The sequence below is a fragment of the Sciurus carolinensis genome, chromosome 5 (assembly GCF_902686445.1).
Source record: "Sciurus carolinensis chromosome 5, mSciCar1.2, whole genome shotgun sequence".
Classification (NCBI taxonomy): domain Eukaryota; kingdom Metazoa; phylum Chordata; class Mammalia; order Rodentia; family Sciuridae; genus Sciurus; species Sciurus carolinensis.
The window spans coordinates 63,512,661-63,532,467 of NC_062217.1; the positions used below are offsets into that span (position 1 = coordinate 63,512,661).

Here is a 19,807-nt window from a genome sequence, read left to right on the forward strand (position 1 = left end):
AGGATTTGAAGATTCCCAATAATCTTATCTATAGGTACTAGTGAAATGAGTGGGGTTCAGAGGGGCATATCATGAAAACTGGGTCTACATGGATTCTGTGGCATACCTGAGAGAAAGGTATTTTTAGTAGAGCAGTAGAGAAAGAAACCACTTGGCTTACAATTTGAGGATTGGTGGGTTGCCTCTTTCCCATAGACCTTGGAGACACTTGAGCCAATCATGTTGACCTGGTTCATGTTGTGAGGCAAAGCTAAAGCAGACCTTGACCAGTATTCCTCTGTCAGAGACAAAGGACATTAATCAAGTCTCCTCCAGTAAGTCTATCACCTGTGTCTTTAGACTAGTAGCTATGCTTAAACAGATGCCCAGTATTTCCTTTATCTGGACAGATTTTTCTAAAAGGAGTATAGAATGTCAGGGAGGAAAAAAAAGTAATAGTGCCATTGGTCCATTTTATTCACCCTTCTAAGAATAAGCACCCAAAGCTGAGATGCATCAAGGTATAGATTCTTTGTCTGCTGGATCTGAAGAATGAGACTCATGGACAATAGAAGACAAAGTACAGAATTTATTTTTGAAAGAGGAAGCACAGCACTCACAAGGGAGGGGTCCTGAGTGTGGTGTTGCTGCTGTCTAGGGGTTAATATGATGTTCCTGGAGTTGACCTTTAAAGTTACTGGCTAATGACTTTTAGGAGGGGAAATTCTTTATCCAGTCAGGATAAAACACTCAGAAATCATGCACCCTTCTGTCTAATCAGGATGTTGATCAAGTGCTGTTCACTTGCTTCATCATTGTATAGTCTGGCCCATCAGATACGTTGAACACAGAATTGTTGCAATCAAGGTTCCCACCCTACCATATTTCTGGCTCCTGCTCTCACTAGGCTCTTTGCTGGCTTTAGACAGTAGGCAACTCTTGAAGGTGGCAAGACAACATCAATTTTAGTTTACAGTAATTAGCTTTATATGCTTTCCAACTCATTCATTCAACAGATATTTTCCATATTTATTACACGTAAGTTTCAGGACTACCACTTTGGAGAAAGAAGATGGGTCTGACATAATGGGGAAAAAAAAAGTGGTCATGAATTCTGCTTAGATGTATCATTAAACCCATTAGCCGTCTAATCAAAAAGAAAGTTATTTAATATTTCTTAAAAGTAAATATTCTGATTTATGTGAACATAAAGCTGCCTTACAAGACTAACAGGAGGATCATAGGAGATACAGATGCAAGAGCATCGCACTGTATCGAACACTGTTCAACAAATATTTGTAGAATTGAACAAGATGATACAAAGAAGAAATTTGACCTCAAGAAGGTCATTATCTATTAGAGGATATAAAAAATAAGATAATTTGAGTACATCCTATAAAGTAATATACTATTAATACAGATAACATGTTTCAAAAATTGAATAAAGAAACAACTACTTCACTCTGAAAAAACAAGCATTTGAGGTGTAAAACCAAAGAGATCATTTGGACATGTGGGAACTGGGAGAGAAAAATCAAGAAAAATGGCATAGAAGTGGGGAATCATTTTTGCCCGAAAGTGCAACTGAAAAAAAGCATAGATAATCAAAGAAAGAGTAAACAGTTTCATTTGGATGGGAAAAAAAAAAAAAAAAAACTATGTAAAAGAATTCAGAAAACTGAACAGGAAAATGGAACTAGGACTAGATTTTAGATGCCCCCTGAAACCCAAATTCAGTCATCTGAAATAGAAGCAGAGTTGTGACATGTTCTGACCTATGATAGAGGAAAATAATCTGGCAAAAGTGCATAAAATAAATTAGAAAATGGAGAAAGGATATGTAGAGAGACAGTTAAATGACTATGAAGCAGTCCAAGCAAGAGACGCTAAAGATCTAAAGCAAGAAGCGCAATGGAATGGGATAGTGAGGAATTAATATGCGATTCGACTATAGTGGACCAACAGAATTAGTTGCTGGAAGCAAAGTAGAAGAACAATTACAAGATAATCAACATGACTAGCGGATAAAAATGTGCAGACACAAATGGGGGAAAGTATCAACTAAAGCAACTAGGAAGTGAAGTACAACAAGGACTTCATTATAGTAAAATTCTAACTAGTGTTCACTTGCACGCTTCTGTGTATGTACATAAAACATATATATATGATATATATATATAATATCCATACACCAGTATAAGCGCAGTTTTTTTTCAGAAAGAATTATGCAGATACAGTATAAATAGCTCATGATGTAAAACTTGGAAATTTAAAAACTTGCCAGTAAAGAAGAATTTTTAAAAATGTAATAAAATATAATGAATTCCTAAAAATTACATCCACTCTAGAGGAAGACTATGCTCAGACAGAGGCAAACAGTTACTCTAAAGATCATCATATTCCATTCTACTCACTCTGACACAAAGGACTAATTTTACTACTCATTATGGGAAGAATTCCTAAAGTAAGAGAACGTAATGAAGAGTGTAGTGTTTTAAAAGTTCAAGCTATTCTTAGTTTATACTCACTCTCTGTAACTCCCATTTCTCAATAAGGTGTTCCACTTCACCGCCAAGAATTGTGGTATTGGAGTCATTCAAGAGCAGGAATCCATTTTTTACATCAACAATGCCTGAGAGCTTAACCTTAGTTCCAGGTGGTGTGTTCAAGCTAAAGCAAAGGAAAAAAGTGTTTAAAACCACACACACACACACACACACACACACACACACACACACACATTGAAGCTCCTCTCCTAAACTGGAATTCAGTTTATTATGACTCAGTCAAGTTCTTCAAAATGCATCAACACCAAAAATATTTTTCAGATTAGCTATCAAGTATAAAAAGATCAATAGGGAGAAATCAGAAGACCAGATACAAGACTCTCATTTTCTAGCTTAATGACAGAGAAATGTGCTTCAGTTTCCACATGTTAGAACAATTACAGACAATAGTAATCATATCCACAAAGTTATAGCAAAGACAAACAGAATGAAAGATTACTTGCTCAACTCTACCATGCTACATAAATGTCATATTGTCTTTTTTTTTCTACTGAGCTTTGGCTATGCATTGCAAAAATGCTTTATGTTACAAAATTAAATTTTAATACAAAAAAAGATACTGACCAGTGATAATCCTAGAAATTTAACATCTATATGAATTATCGTAATCCATAAAAACTAATGCTCTTTTTTTAAAACAACCATCATGTTAAAAGATCAAATAATAATTATGTACACAGGAACTTTAAAAGGCCTTTTAAAATGAAAGAAAGAAAGAAAAACTACTGAGAAGAGAAAGCAGCCTAGTGGCAGGAAACATAAAAAATTATTTATCTTTAAATTATGTCTAACTTTAAAGTAGAAGGGCAATATGGTATGGTAAAAAGAAAAAAAGTTTTAGTCTTTGAATCTGAAATCTGCTATTTAAATTGTTTTATTTCTTGGGACCTTATTTTCCTAATCTTTAAAATGTCAATAACGGTTACCTGTCCTGATAGTTGTGAGGATTACATGAGTGAATATTTGGAAAGTGACTGGTTTGAACACTGGCTCTGCTACTCACCATGCTCAACAATGGTTGTTAGTATTACTACTACAAGGCAATGACATGTTCTATTTAAACCGCTTCCTCTTTCAACCTGGCAAAAGTAAGAAATGCTACATTCTTCAGAGTTTACAGGTTAATAATTTCTTAACCTATGCCATGTGTCTAAATTCTGTCTAACATTTGAAAACCTTTCAAATATTTAATAATATGCTAAAATTATACTTTATAGATTTTATACTTATAAATTAATGTTTTAAATATATAAAATAAAAATAAGCAACAATTTTTTAAAAAAGGCCTTTTAACACACTAAGTTATTTACAAACTAATTTTAAACCATTTGTACACTAATTTTAAAATAATTTTTCTATAATAGGTCGGTATTATTAGATTTGGAGCAAATATTATACCAATCAAAAACCAGAGATAAAATGTTTACCCTTCTATCAATCTTTTGGTAAAGGAAACAAGATAAGAAATCCAGACCGTCACCTAAGTTTGCTCTAAAACAAACATAAAAAAAGCACATATAGGGCCTATCCCATCTTCTGCCATATATAACAAGGGATAAAAAACTCCAAATAGTACGCATAAAGTAGTCTGCCCTAAAAGACAGGCTGAATTAGAAAATCACTCAGAAATAGTTTCACATCATTCACTTTAGAAAAGCACATGAAAATTCACCACATGCTGACAGGTGCAATACCAACTTAATCAGTTAGGTGTTAATATCACTTTTTTTGAAGACAGATGGTTTATAAGATAGTTACTAATAAGAATAAAGAGAGTATACCTGTTTTTAAAAGCTTCAAAAAGTCCATACAGCATACGTCAGATTAAAAATTATTCTGTACATGTTACATGCATGCAATTTTTAGATATCAATGATCTTTCAATAAAGCCATTAAAAATTCTGAGGATCCTAAGCTTACTCATTCTTAGTCTTAACTCCCAACTATTATTATACATATTACCAACCTATCAGAAAGAAACTATATTACATTTAAAGAAATTCTATTTGTTCTGATCAATGAATGACCTAAAAGTCTCTGAAAAAATTAAAAAATTAATCTTCATGCAAAAACATCTTAAATTTATTTTTATAATTAACATCAAATCAAGGAATAACTAACAATTTTCTCTACAGAAAAAGCTTATGCAAAGCTCTATAATTTATTCTGAAAAATTATACACTTCAAGAGTTCATTCCTTTTTTTTCCAAGTTCTTAAAATCTATTTTGAATAGTACCTTCAAACACTCTTTAACAAGTACATAAAGTGCCAATCACCTTATTTTTGGCATATAACTAAATTCTACTGCTGTGCAACTTGTATGACCATCAGTCATCTGCAAACGCAGCATCCTTGGTGCAGCCTGAGATTCCTCATTATCCTTTGGTGCAGCAACATTGCGAATTTTTTGAATTTGCAAAACACATGGACCTTCAAGCTGTCAAAACACAAAATAAAAAAAAAATCATTTTCTAGTTATGGTTGTGTTTTTATTTATAGTGTTTCTCTTTTCAATGGTTACACATAATGATTTATAAAGATAATTTCAATTAAGGTAAAAATGGAAATTATATTACATATATAAATCATATGTATCACACATCTATGTGTGTGTGTGTATATATATATATGCATTTAAAAATTGTTCATCAGGGGATCCTTTTGAACTTATTAAATACTTATTAAATAAAATTTCAAAAGTGTCCCCTGAAGACAATTTTAAAAATTCTGAATTGATTTATTATTCAGCTAGTAACAAGAAAAGAAAACCCTCAGAAAATAAAGCTGTTATTTCTGGATAAAAGATGTACTAATTGATGCTTTTAGTCTTAAGTGCTCTAAATGGTTCGTATGCATCCTGCTTCTCCCCACCATGTACTTAGGGGACATTCTGGAGATAAAGAACTGGTAGGGTTTTTTTAGTTATAGATGGATATAATAACTTTATTTATTTATTTATTTATTTACTTATTTATGTGGTGCTGAGGACTGAACCCAGTGCCTCACAGGGGAGCTAAGCAAGTGCTCTACCACTGAGCCACAACCCTAGAACCTGTCAGTTCTTTAAGGGCCATAAACTTTATGGCAGCAGTTCGAAGGAATGATTTCTGTCCAAAGACATCAAGTTTAAAATGTACCCTCTCCTGGTATAAATTAAAAAAACAATACCCCAAAGTTTAAACTAAATAAAATTCAAGAAGTGTGTGTTAACTGGCACAGTGGTGCATGCCTGTATTCCCATGACTGTGAATTCAAATACAGCCTCAGCAACCTAGCGAGGTCCTAAGCAACTTAGCAGAACTCTCTCAAAAAAAAAAAAAAAGAAAGAAAGAAAAGAAAAGAAAAAAGTGTCTCAGTGGTTAAGCACCCCTGGGTTCAATCCCCAGTACCAAAAAAATAAGTGAGAGTTACAATTATTTCCACATTTCCTTTTTCAAATGGTATTAAATCAAATGTTATATGTGTTGACAATATGGAGAAAAAATGTTCTCCCTCACCAAAGTTCAAAGATAAAAGTAAATCAATGGACTAACTAGCTATAAAGTTTTATATAATAAAATGCTTAAGGCAAAGTTGGAAAATGACAGTAAAATCTGCCATCTGAAAAATAAATTCAACACAAGTTATCATTTCCATATAATAAAATATATCTTTAAATAGTATGACACTTACTGGAAAGGAGGCTACTGTTTAAACAGTCTTTTAAGGAAAATTTATATTTTCAGCAAGGAGAAATTTAAATTGATTGGCAAACATTTACACTAAATTTCTTGAGCAAATATATCTCCACATTGAAATTTTTCTATTCCATATTTACCAGTATTTTGATTGAAAAGAAACAATTTTCTTATAAATTAAGAACTAGAGAACATAATTTTAAAGGAGTCTAAATTTTCATCTAATTATTTTGTTATGAAAAAATAATATCCTGCCTTAGATATTTAGTATGGTCCACCAGTCACATGTGGCCATTTACACTTGCATTTAAGTTAATTAAAAATAATGGAGTTAAAAATTCATTTACTCAGTTGCACTCAGTATATTTCAAGGGTTCTAAAACTAGAGAGCACACAGATAGACTGCTGACATCAATGCAAAATATGCACAACACAATCAGTGATGATCTAATCTTAGGTGTTTCAAAGCAAGATTCATGCATCATGGGGGACAGCACTTTCACTCATGTATTGGAGGGAAACTTTTGCTTCTATTTAATACTTAATAAGAAAGATATTAGCTTTTACTAATTTAATATTCAGAGTGAAAAGGTCATCCTCACTCTTAGCACATATGACATGCAGTCAGAGGCATCTTCATGGAATTTTGAGAGTTCTATATCTCATGGGGGTTGACACAACATTTCCACACTCGTTGGTTTGTGTAATGACAAAAATACCCTTTATTTATGCTCAGTTAAATGGATGTGTGTATATAGTTACTGTTTTACCTAGCTTTAACATTAATGCTTAGATCATGGGTAAGATGCTGCAATAGATTCTGCCAAAGAAATACAAATTGAAGATAACATCAATGGTGCAAATACTTGCTAGAAACAAGACTATTTTGCTGATCTCTTACATCTTGTTGGCCACAAAACCAAACAGCTGGGGAATGACAGGGAGGAATACCTGCCCCCCAATTCATGATGTTTCTAGTAAGCAGTCAGATTACTTGTTTAATTAATCCAACTCCTGGCCTCTCCATTTCTTTTATAAACTGAATAGTGGTCCCTCTAAAAGACAGGTTCACCTGGAACCTGGAAATATACCCACATTTGGGAAAAGGGTCCTTTCAGGCATAATTAAAGTAAGGATCCAGAAATGACAATACACTGGATCTGGATGGGCTCTAAATTCAATGAGAAGTGCCTTTAGAAAATGAAGGGAAATAGTCTACGGCCATACCCCCTGAACGTGCCCGATCTCATCTGATCTCAGAAAATGAGGGGAAACAAAAGAGACCCAAAGTATAAAAACCATACGAATATGGAGGTAGAAATTGAAGTTATGCATCTACAAGTCAAGAAGGAAAAAGTGCCTAGAGTTACCAAAAGCTAGGAGCATGAAACAGAGTCTCCCTCGGGGTCTTCAAAAAAAAACAACTGTGCCGACACCTTGATTTTAGACATCAGACCTCAAAAAAAAGTAAGAGAATAGATTTCCATGATCTTAAGTCACCAAGGTTTGTGGTATTACGTTACAGCAAACTCAGCTAAGGCATCCACTTATGCAACGACTTGTCTGGGAAGAATAAACTGTATAGACTGGGCTCAGTCTCATCCTTCTTCCTCTTGGGATCTAGCCAGGGACCCTAAAGAAGTAGGAAATTACTTGACAACATCAACAGGTTGGCAAATTCCAAGTGAGGATACGAGCCTATAAGTTTTGTGGTTCATTTAATTAGCTCATATTTTCCAAATAAATTTTTGTTAATAACAAAATGGGTATTTTGGTCAACAACTGCCAATCTATTCAAAGGCAAAGTAGAAAAGTAGATATTATTTATTAGATATTCTTGAGAAATCCTCAAATTACGCATAAGCTCTTGATAGTCACTTCTCAATCAGAATCACCAAGCCTTACTATTAGTAGGTTCCACAATTCAAAAATATTAAATGAGTAAACCCATGTGATAAAATAAAAATTTTCATTATTCTTCTTACAATATTCAGTTTATTATCCTCTGCAGAAGTACTTGATCTAAATAAAATATAAAGAGCAGAATACAACACTATGTGTTCAAGATCCTAAATCCAAAATCATCTAAAAGCAGTCAAAAAATAGATGAGAATTTAAAAATCTTTGTCCAACTACTATTTAGGGCATCGTCAAAATAAAAGTTATAAATTTTAAGTAAAAATAATAATTAAAAAAAGACTAACCAGGGTTGAGGATATAGCTCAGTTGGTAGAGTGCTTGCCTTGCAAGCCCAAGGCCCTGGGTTCAATTCCTAGCACCGCAAAAAAAAAAAAAAAAAAAAAAAAGACTAACCATTAACAACCCAACATTTTGTTAATGTCTCATTTTCTTTTTTTACACGAATGATAAGAACAAATATATAAAATTATTCTAAAAAATGTTTAAGTTTAGAGAACTTTATCATTGTATCTCCAGGTAAAAACCTCTAATAAACAATATCAAGCATCTGCCAAAAATATTCTCTGAGGCCATTATCTAGGCTTCATTCCTTGTTCTCAGGAGACAAATGAAGCCCTCACCTGAACTTCAAGTGAATACAGAGTATCAAATTTAAATGAATATATTAGTTTATTAATTTATTAATCATATTAAATAACATTCTTGTGAACCAAACTTTCCAAAGTTTTTATGACACAGAAATAGTTCTTTATAGTTTGAACATACTATAGTGATGTGGCCACTTCAATGTTTATAGCAGCTGAATTCACAATACCTAAGCTATGGAACCAACCTAGCTGCCCTTCAAGAGATGAATGGATAAAGAAAATGTACTACATATACACAATGGAATATTACTCAGACATAAAGAAGAATGAAATTATGGCATTTGTTGTTAAATAGATGGAACTGGAGACTATCCTGCCAAGTAAAATAAGTCAATCCCAAAAAAACAAAGGCTGAAAGTCCTCTCTGATATGCAAATGCTGACTCACAAAAGGAAGTGGAGGGGGAGGAATGGAGGTTCACTAGATTGCAGAGGCAGGGGATAGGGAAAAGGGAAGGGGGATGGGAATGGAAAAGACAGTAGAATGAATTGGACATAACTTTCCTATATTCATATATGAATATATGACAAGTGTAACTCCACACCACGCACAACCAGAAGTATGTGAAGTTATACTCCATGTATGTATATTTCAAAATACATTCTACTGTTACATACAACTAAAAGGAACAAAATTAAAAAAAAAAAATTAAGGATGGATAATAAAACAACACAAATAAACATTTAGCAATGGAAATGCAGAACTGAGGATAGCAATCTAAATGTCCATAAACTAGTGAACAGAAAGACAACATGTAGTATATTCAGACAACAGAATATTTCTCAGCAATACTTAGGAACCTATTGACATATACTATGTCATAGATTATTCTAAAAAATACTACAGTAAGTGAAAGAAGCCAGATACAACCAAACACTTATTATGTAATTCCATTCACACCAAATGTCAAAAAAGAAAAATTTACAGAGAAAACATGAAAATTGTGTATACATATTAAGATTATAAGATCAATATAGACATAAATTGCCTTTCTATGCACAACTGAAGTATTTTTTTTAATTAATCATCATTTACAGTAACAAAGATAGAAAGTTCCAAGGGAAAAAAAGCTTACATTAAGATGCACAACCTATGTAGGTTCAAAAATTATAAAGCTTTATGGAAAAATTAAATGAAGAGATTATACCCAGGGTTGTGCTGGAGTCATCTTATAATAACTGAGAAAACCTTATGTACATTTCTTCCCAATTCCAGGTATAATTACAATTTAATTACAATTAAAGTTCCAATAATTTAGGAGACTTGATCATTTGATTCTAAAATTTATATGGGAGGGAATAAAAGAATAGTCTAAGTAATAATAGTGTATTTTATTATCAACCACAAGGTTAGGGAAAAAAAGATTATTTCAAGCACCATAAAAGATGATTCAAATAGATCTTATATACACTGCTTAAGGTGATATAAGTTCATGCCTCTGTTTTGCAAAATAATTTGGCATTATTTCATCCATAAAGTTGAATGCTGACTTAACTCTATCATACAGTAATTCAAGTCCTGGTTATATTCCCTAGGGAAAATCTTTTAAATGTGCATCAGGAAACATATAAGTCTAGTCCTAAAAGGTAGTGTCTATTATCAAAAAAATTTAATAATCTAGATAGCCATCAACACAATTAATAAATATGTACTTATTACTTTGCAGTTATATTTATACAGTTTAATATTATAAAGGAGAAAATGAATAAATATATGCAACATAGACATGTATTACAGTGATAATATTGAATGACAAATCCACGTTATAGCAGATAATAACAGGCTATCATTTTTAAAAGCTCCAAAACAAAACAATTTGGTTATTCAGGAATAATCACATATGCAACCAAAATATTTATAAAAGTCAAAGAGAATCAAACTCAAAATTCACAGCAGTTGTTCCTTGGTGTAGTGTTGTGCTGGGCATGACTAGGATCCTAAGTAGAGTGATTGCAATGTTTCAGTTTTTACATCTGGCTGAGGCTTCACAGGTGCTCACTTCAATATCATGCTTCAAAATATAGCTACTTGTATATATTAAATATTTAAAATAATTTACACAATGTTTTAAAATTAAAACACTGAGTTCACTGAAATGTCAGGAAAATTAGAAATCTAGGTCTACAACACATACAATAGAACACCTCAAAAATAAAAGCACAGAACTGCCACGTGTGGTGGTTTAAGTCTGTAATCCCAAGGGCTACAGAGACTGAGGCAGGAGGATAGCACGTTCAAAGCCAGCCTCAGCAAAAGTGAGGCACTAAGCAACTCAGTGAGACCCTACCTTTAAAAAAAATACAAAATAGAGCTGGGGATGTGGCTCAGTGATTGACTGCCCCTGAGTTTGATCTCTGGTACCCCCCCACGAAAAAAAAAGCACTGAACTGTTTTGATGACAAGGGTAAGCTTAATAAAAATAGTTCTTAGAGGGAGACAAGGGAGTGACTCTCGTTTGTAGCATTTGACAATTTCCATGACTAATTTCAATTACCTCATAGGTATTATTGCACTCTAAACTGGAAAGAGATGCTGACAATCAACATTCATGAACTACAGCAAGCTGGATCCAGCACACTGCAAGCATCTACCACTATGCTTTATATCAGTGATCTCAATGGTCCTGCACACTTACCCTAGCACTGCTGCAACAGATTGAATGCAATTTCAGTCAAAACCCCAAGGTGATATTTTAAGCAACTTGATCATCTAAATGCAGAAAATCTCACTGCAGTTCTACTACCAGACAATCATTCTGCAGTTCCATTTTTTCTGCATTAACTAACCCAAGTCCAGGGCAGTTATACCTGACTGTGCATGGTATACTGCCAAAAGAAGCTAGGGAAAATATCTGCCATTATCTTCTTCTCTATTACTATGACCACTAAGCTTCTTAAGATGGGAAACTCCTGAAAACATAGGAAAAGGGGCTGGGGTTATAGCTCAGTTGGCAGAGTGCTTGCCTAGCTAGCATGCACAAGGCACTTGAGTCAATCCCCAGCACCGAAAACAAACAAACAAACAAACAAAACCCATAGGAAAAGAATTTAAGTGCTAGCAATCAAAATACACTCTACAATGATTTTTCATGTATTATTAAGAGTCCGATTGGTTAAGTCCTATTTTTTATAGTTTATACAATAGAAACAGCTTTTTGTTTCTGCCATTTAATAATACTGAATGAGATTTTTGTGTTTATAGTATATGTGTTTGCACACTATACACATTACAAAAAGTTTTAAGATAGGATAATGTTTGTGTATACAACATGTATAGGCTAAAATTTTAAATATGCCCATATAGAGATCTGCCCGTATTCCCTAGTTGAAAAAATCACATCTTTATAAACTAATGGTCTAGCAAGGAAAGCAACCTTGTCCCACCACTCACTAAGCTGAAATGGCCGTCCCTTTGTTATGTCCACTTTTAACACAGCATTTGTTTCACTTTATTAACATTTTAGATTTTTCAATCTCTCATAAGTTATGTGCTCTAAGAAGACACAGGCTGTCTTCTTGGTCTCTGTATCCCTTTCACTTAGCACAAATGCACATTCAAAAAGTGCTTGATGAATATATATACGCACACACGTATTTATGCGTAATTTAAAAATAAGAACATATATATGTGCATATATACATTTTTAAATTGTAATTTATTTAGCACTTACTATATATATCAGAAAATGTAGGATCTTTACACAAATTAATTTACCTGCAGAAGCATAAAGTACAATAGGATCTCTCAGGTATTTTAAATGAGAACACTGAGGGCAGAGGGTAAATAAATACTTTTCCAGAGAGAGGTCACTTAGCTAGGGTGAGCCAGAATCAGAATTCAAATTTGAATCTGGAGCCAGGTGCAGTTGTGCACACCTACAATTCCAACATTTCAGGTGGCTGAGGCAGGAGGATCTTAAGTTCAAAGCCAGCCTCAACTATGAGGATGATGTGACTGAGTGGAAAAGCACATCATTACCAAAAAGAAAAAACAAACAAACTGGATCTGTCTCACACCAAAGTCTGCTTTCTGTTACACATTCTAAAACTATGATAAAATTTGATATATACTAAAAACAAATATAAATATATAGAGCAACAAGAATATTAATCTTTAAAAATTGATTCTGCTCAAGAAAGGTAAAGAAAATTAAAAGAGAAGGAGGGGCACCTGAATTGGAAACAGAAGAATAAATAACAGTTTGGCTGTAGCAACAAAAGATGATGACTGCATTTTCCACATCTCTAAAGGAAAAGTTTCAATAATTTGTTTTCAGTGTTCTTCTGAGGATTGTATAAAAAATGCATGCAATGATTTAACATGGAACCTAGCACAGAGTAGGTTCTTAACAACTGGAAGAGGAAGAAGTAGAGGAGAGGGAAGAGGAAGAGGGGTAGTAGATGATTATTTTACTAAAATCAGGGTTCTCCTAGGTAAATTAGGAGCTGGTTTTATCAAAAAAGATCAAGGGAAAAGCAGATCAAAAACAACAGGGATACTGAAAGACCAAGCTCTGTGTAGGTAGTCCCTAAACCTGCTATCAAATATTTTTAAGTGGTATTCACACACAGTAAGAGTGTAACTAGAAAAAATAAAAATAATAAGAGGAAAACTTGGCCGGGCGCAATGGCACAGGCCTATAATCCCAGTGGCTCAGGTGGCTGAGGCAGGAGGATTTTTGAGTTCAAAGTCAGCCTCAGCAACATCAAGGTACTAAGCAACTCAGTGAGACCCTGTCTAAATAAAATACAAAAAAGGGCTGGGCATGTGGCTCAGTGTTTGAGGTCTCCTGACTTCAATCCCCAGTACCCAACCCCCACCCCAAAAGAGGAAAACTTTCTGAATCATAAACATGATTTGAAAGATTTTATCTGTTAGGAATATTAAAAACATTTAATAAGTGTCTGGTAATTGAGATGGACAACAAAATCTTGAACAGGTTTTTCCAAACTCAGATTCCATTAAAGTAAAAAGCAATAATTTTTACATCAAAATAACACAGCAAATAATTTGGTCTTCCTCACCATTCAAGAGTAATCACCGCAAATGAAATACAAGGCAAGTATTGTGACTCTTTCAGCAAAAAAAAAAAAAAAAAACACATCCCAATGTGTCATTTGTCAATTTCAACATCTTTATCTTTGACCTTTGTTTTTGCTCAGACAGAATTTTTTAAAAGACACATAGTTTATTTTTCAATTAGCAGAATATCTGCCTAATATAAAATGTTTTATGTAATTTTTATCTCACAGAAATCCCATTAATAATCACTAATAAGCATGTGTAAATAAGCATAAATCAGAATTTTAGTCATTCGTTTTGCTGAAAATAAAAGTACATGTTTCATTTTAATAACTTACCAAAAGTAACACTGATAAAATGTATTATTTAGCACAGACTAAATTAACATATGGGAAACATGAAACAATGTTATTTAAATTAAAACTTGTACTTTCTTCCAATTATTTTTCTGTTTATATTGGTTATTTATAGTTCTATATAACATCAGAATTCATTTTGGCATAATTATAAAAACATGGAGTACACTTTGCTCTAATTCAGCGGCCCCATAATTTTATTCTTCTTTATAACTAATACTCCATTGTGTATATATACATATATACCACATTTTCTTTATCCATTCATCTGTTGAAGAGCACCTAGGTTGGTTGCATAACTAAGCTATTGCGAATTGTGCTCTTAAAAACACTGATATGGCTATATCCCTACAGTATGGTAATTTTAGATCTTTTGGATATATACTGAGGAGTGGGATAGCTAGACATATGGTGATTCCACTTCGTTTTGCTGTGCTATTTTTTCCTAACAGCTCTTAAGACTTTATTTTCAAAACCCAGATGACAATGCTGCTCTGAAGATTCCAGATGTTTTCTTAAACAAGAACTGTAAATTCAATATATTCACTAATATGTTAACTGTCTTCTAATTACAGATCTACAATTTCTCTTACCTGATCACAAACCTATTGGCTCTCCTTTCTATTCTCAAATCCCCAAATGCTAAAAACAGTGTCTCCTAAGTCTTATTAATTATAAGAATAACAACACAAAAAAGGAAGTAAAATTCTTAAATATTTTTCTCATTCTCTAATTTTAATATTTTGTTGTAATTATTTTCATAGCATTTTAAACCAAGATCTAAATGTTAATTATAAAATATAGGTTAATGTAAAAGGATTTTGTTACCAATCCAAGCATTTGAGTACCTTTGTGTATTGCTGTGGAGCCCTGCAAGAAAAGGCTGTCAGTTCTGTGTTTATTTTTTCTACCTAAATTCTATGACTGACAGGTAACCTCTCCCTGCAACACACTTTTCTTTCATTAAAAATAAATAAATACTTTATATACATACACGAAATAAATAATGTGTGTGTGTGTGTGTGTGTGTGTGCGTGTGTGTGTGTGTGTGTGTGTGTGTATTACCAAAATTTGGCAGGGTCAAGAGAGAGGCAGATTACTTATTCAACTATTTTATTCACTAAGTGTTGCGGTATAGCTTATGCACAGACTTAAAGTTTATTTTAAACTAGAACTGTATGTAACACATGCGATTCAGTGACTGATGATTCTGTATTCATGTATTTATACCAATGTAGTTACTATCAACAAGGTAAAACGCTGGTTACGAAAGCATTTCAATAAAGGCACAAATAAAGCTTTAGTCTTATTTTAGAGACAAATAAGCCAAAGTAATTCAATTCACATAAAAATACATTTATTTAACATTTACTTTAGCCTAAAAAGAGTTTTATTTTTATATAATGCATGGAATTTTAACTAACAGCAAACCAAATGAGTAACATCATGTGTAAACTACTTAAAATTTTTGTGAAAATTATTTTTCAAATTATCTTCATTAATACTTTAAGAATTGTACTTGGTGTCAGAAGCAAGTATTGAAAAGAATAGTATAATTACAGAGGAAGAACTAAAAATGGTACCTAATAATTTGTTTCATGTGAAAAGGGTTTATTTCTTATCTATTCATTTTATACACAAAGTCTTATTAGCATTAAGAATGTTTTCAAGAACAAAATCTGGCAAAGAATATTTTAGATCAGAATGTTTGGTTTTCATTGTTGTTAGCTACATTCAAAGAAAATCTTTAAAGTACTACTATGCAAAACTTTTAGAAGTAAAAACACTCAGAGTAGAGGGAGCAAAGAAGTGTCACCACCAATACCTAGGAAATCACAGCAGAGATGGAGTCTTAGGTTCTCTAGGGACAAGGGGGAAATGGAAAACCAATAATTCAGAAAGCTCCAAAATTTTCTTAAGGAAACTAGTGTAAGGATGTGCAGACATTGTTTTGATGTTACTTGCTGTTTCTGCAGAGAATCACTGCACTCATCAGACCTATGTAAGATTATTATCCATCCCAGGGTTCTATAATCCAGTATTTTTCTAAGTATTCTTCCTGGACCAGCAAAACCAACATCTTCTGCCAAATTCCAATGTTCTATTCTATTTCAATGGAAACAGGAACTCAGGCAGGGACAGGGGTGTTATGGGGTTCAGGGATCTCTGTTACAGTCAGATCTCAAGGCAATTCTGGTGTAAATGAAGTCTGAGAACTATCACTGTAACCTAAAAAGAAATGTAAAGAAACTGGAAAAGGCTCAAAAAGTACAATGAAGTTGACAAATAGCTTGATAAGAATCAACAAAGGATGGTTTTAGCAAAAAGAAACTTGCATCAATCACATATGTAAGTCTCCAACTCTCTGAAGAATTATTCACAAAAGATGGTAACCAGATAATCACAATTTCCTCTGAGGGAATACAAAGATTACGGAATTCAAGTTGCAGCATAAGAAACTTGGGTTTAAATATAAATAGTTTTCTCTGAGAGTGTTATTAAATATTAAAATGAATTTCTGAAGGAAGATGTAGAATCCTCTTCTCTGAGGGTTGTTAACAGGTTAGTGATCTGTCAATCTGTTAAATTGTAACAGATTAGCGATCTTCTCTAACAGTCCTTACCATGTACTGCAAAAATGGATTAATATTTAGGAAACACAAAAATATTGTTATAATAGAGAACTTTTATCCAAAATTTAAAATATTAAAAATACATAGTTACTTTAAATATCTGAGTGCTAAAAAATAAGAATATGCATTCAAAAACATAATATAGTCTTTTAAAATATTTAAGTCATAGGCAATAATGTTCCTTTAATAGCTCAAAAAGTGACAAGCACACATCAAATTCTTGATTAACGAAATTTACATATATTTACCAATAAAGAGAAAAAACTCAAGATGCGTGAATAGGAAATAAAAGACTACTGACACATTTCTCAGAGATATATTCTCATATTTTAAAAAGAGATCAATGAGTCAGACAAGGTGGTACATGCCTATAATACCAGTTACTTGGAAGACTAAGGTGATAGGGTTGCAAGTTCAAGGCCAGCCTGAGCAACTTAGCAAGAGCCTGTCTCAAAAGAATAAGGGTTGGAGTATAACTCAGTGGTAAAGTGCTTGCCTAACATGCGTGAGGCCCTGGATTCAATTCCCAGTACAATCAAAAAAAAAAAAAAAAAAAAAAAAAAAAAAAAAAAAAAATCACAGAAAAAGTTCATAATATGAATACATGTACTACAAAACTACAGCAAAAACCAAAAGCATATCTTTGCCAAATTGCTCCTAATATTCTCTCATAATCTTACACTTCTATTAAGGTAAGTAAAATTAAAAGGTAACTAAAATAAGAAGGTAGGAAAAAGTCTTTGTTCTGAGTTCCAATAACCTGTGGTAAGTCTCATATGAGTAAGCATGCCATATTTATAATTCCTGAAACAAAAGAGTATCTAAAAATTTTTAAATGATTTTTAGTAACTAAAATTTAAGTTTTAATCACTTTCATAGTGTACAGGAAGTCATTATAATGATGATTTTGTGACCTGTTTCACTTCCAAAACATTTTGCAATTGGAGTTTTTTGAAAAAGTAGTCTATTAATTTAGTAGATGTTCTTATTCATTGCATTTAGCAAAATTCAGGAAGTTAACAATTTGATTTACCTTTTCTACCTTTCCACCATTGATGTCACCTGGAAGGAATTTCTTGCCAATTGTTCTCAGATCTGTCTAAAATAAAAATATTATTATTAAAACAGAATTATATAAAAAGTAAATCTAAATCTAATTTCATGAACAAAATATGAAATTACTTAAGGTTTGTGGAACAAAAAATTTTTAAATTTCTTTATATTCATGAAATATGATAACTTGTACATTACTATTTACTGCACTGACATACATTAAACCACTTATGTATGGGACTTTGGTATCTGAAAAAGATTGATTATATGTGTGAATCTCATAATAAGTTAATCAGTCTTTTCAGATAATACAGTCTCATACGTAAGTTATTTAACATGTGTCAGTACAATGAATAGTAACATATCCTTATATTTCCTTATGTAATCTTTTAACTTACTATCCTCTATTAAAGTATCAAATTTGATTTTATATAAATTACAGTCTTACTAAAAACAATGCCTCCATTCAAAATCAGATGACAGCTTTCAAATACATGAATATAATATTTCAAACAAATGAATCCCACATAACCTTGATATGCAGAGACATGAAAATATGGCTACAATCCATATCCTAACAAAGCAACATAACATTCAAATATACCATGGAACAATACCACTGGAATAGCAAAGAAGTAAGACCTCTCTGAAATAAGAAATTATTTCATCAACTTACACAAATTCCAGAAATAAGTGAGAAACAAACAACTGACTACATGAAAATGCAGATGTATAACTCCACAAATCACAGCAAAACAAAAAGGCATATATAAGGACTAACACAGCATGACTTATAGCATTTCTAACAAAAAAGAAAAAACTCCCAACTATACAGTCTATATAAAAAGAAGAATTCTTAAGGCTCATGTCCTCTTGAAGAAGTGAAAACTGAAAGGGCAGGCAAAATATTTGTTCAGAGCAAAACTATCCATACTTATGAAAAAGGTCCAATTATTTAAGCTGAGAAACTACCCTGATGTCTGAAATGGTGCAATTAGAATAATATCTACAATTGTATTATTTTGTTATTCCTTAAATATGGTACATAGTAGCTTTTCATCACCTTATGAACAAAATAAAATACACTTAAATACATTTAATCACATAAACTATAAGGGAAAATTTTTATTACACAATAAAACAATTACAATTACTGTGATATGAAATGAATATATATAAAGAGGTAGGAGTCTTGTTTTTGTTCCCACAATAATATCACCCTTTTAAAAATGTTTGCAAGTAGTCAATCAGCTTAAGAAATAAGCATGTAAATTATACAACTCCACAGATCCTTTCCAGTCTTTTACTAACAGGACTTATAATTTATTTCACAATATAATGCATGGGTCACCCCTATACTAAAACTCACCAAAGGGAACTGCCAGGCAAACCAAGTCCCAAATACAAACACTTATGCAACAACATTTTAGGTTTGATTCTTTTTGTAGACTCAATTCAGTAACAGCTGAAAACAACAGTGGACCTCAAGTTGCATGCCTTTTCATTTCCCAAATACTGAGTAAAAATACTGTCTTATCCTAGTGCTCCCTTCATTAAGACAATTTTGAAGATTAAATGTTAACAAACATGAATGACTTGCAGAGAGAAAGTACCTGAACATTCTATAACCATTAAGTCAATAAAACAGTCCCAAAATCTTACACAATATTTTAAATTAAAAGATAGAAATATTCAAAACTGAATATCAAACAAATTTTATTATCAAAAATATAAAAATTTTATGATATACTACAGTTCCTCATTTCTGGTTTTTACCAAAATTAAGAAATTTAATTCAAACTAAAGTGAAGAATAAAGTAGAAGTAAGTGGACACTAGACAAAAATCCTGAACTTTGATTCATCACACTATAATTAACTAATCAGATGACCTTGGACACTGTCACTAATTTTGTAAACCCAGTTAATTTGTTCATAAAATGGAAAAAATACC

General features: G+C 32.4%; 1 protein-coding gene across 4 annotated transcripts in view; it reads right to left on the reverse strand.

Annotated features, from left to right (window-relative positions):
* LOC124984659 (tudor domain-containing protein 3) overlaps window positions 1-19,807 on the reverse strand; it is a 133,213-nt gene that overhangs the window by 62,936 nt on the left and 50,470 nt on the right. For 2 of the 4 annotated variants that reach the window (XM_047552551.1, XM_047552552.1), the window contains exons 3-5: window positions 17,836-17,901; window positions 4,824-4,984; window positions 2,508-2,649 (exon numbers count right to left, since the gene is read on the reverse strand). In XM_047552551.1, coding sequence (XP_047408507.1) covers window positions 2,508-2,649; window positions 4,824-4,984; window positions 17,836-17,901 — 369 coding nt within the window. The remainder of the gene's footprint in view (window positions 1-2,507; window positions 2,650-4,823; window positions 4,985-17,835; window positions 17,902-19,807) is intronic. The other 2 variants (XM_047552554.1, XM_047552553.1) reach the window with 2 other exon arrangements.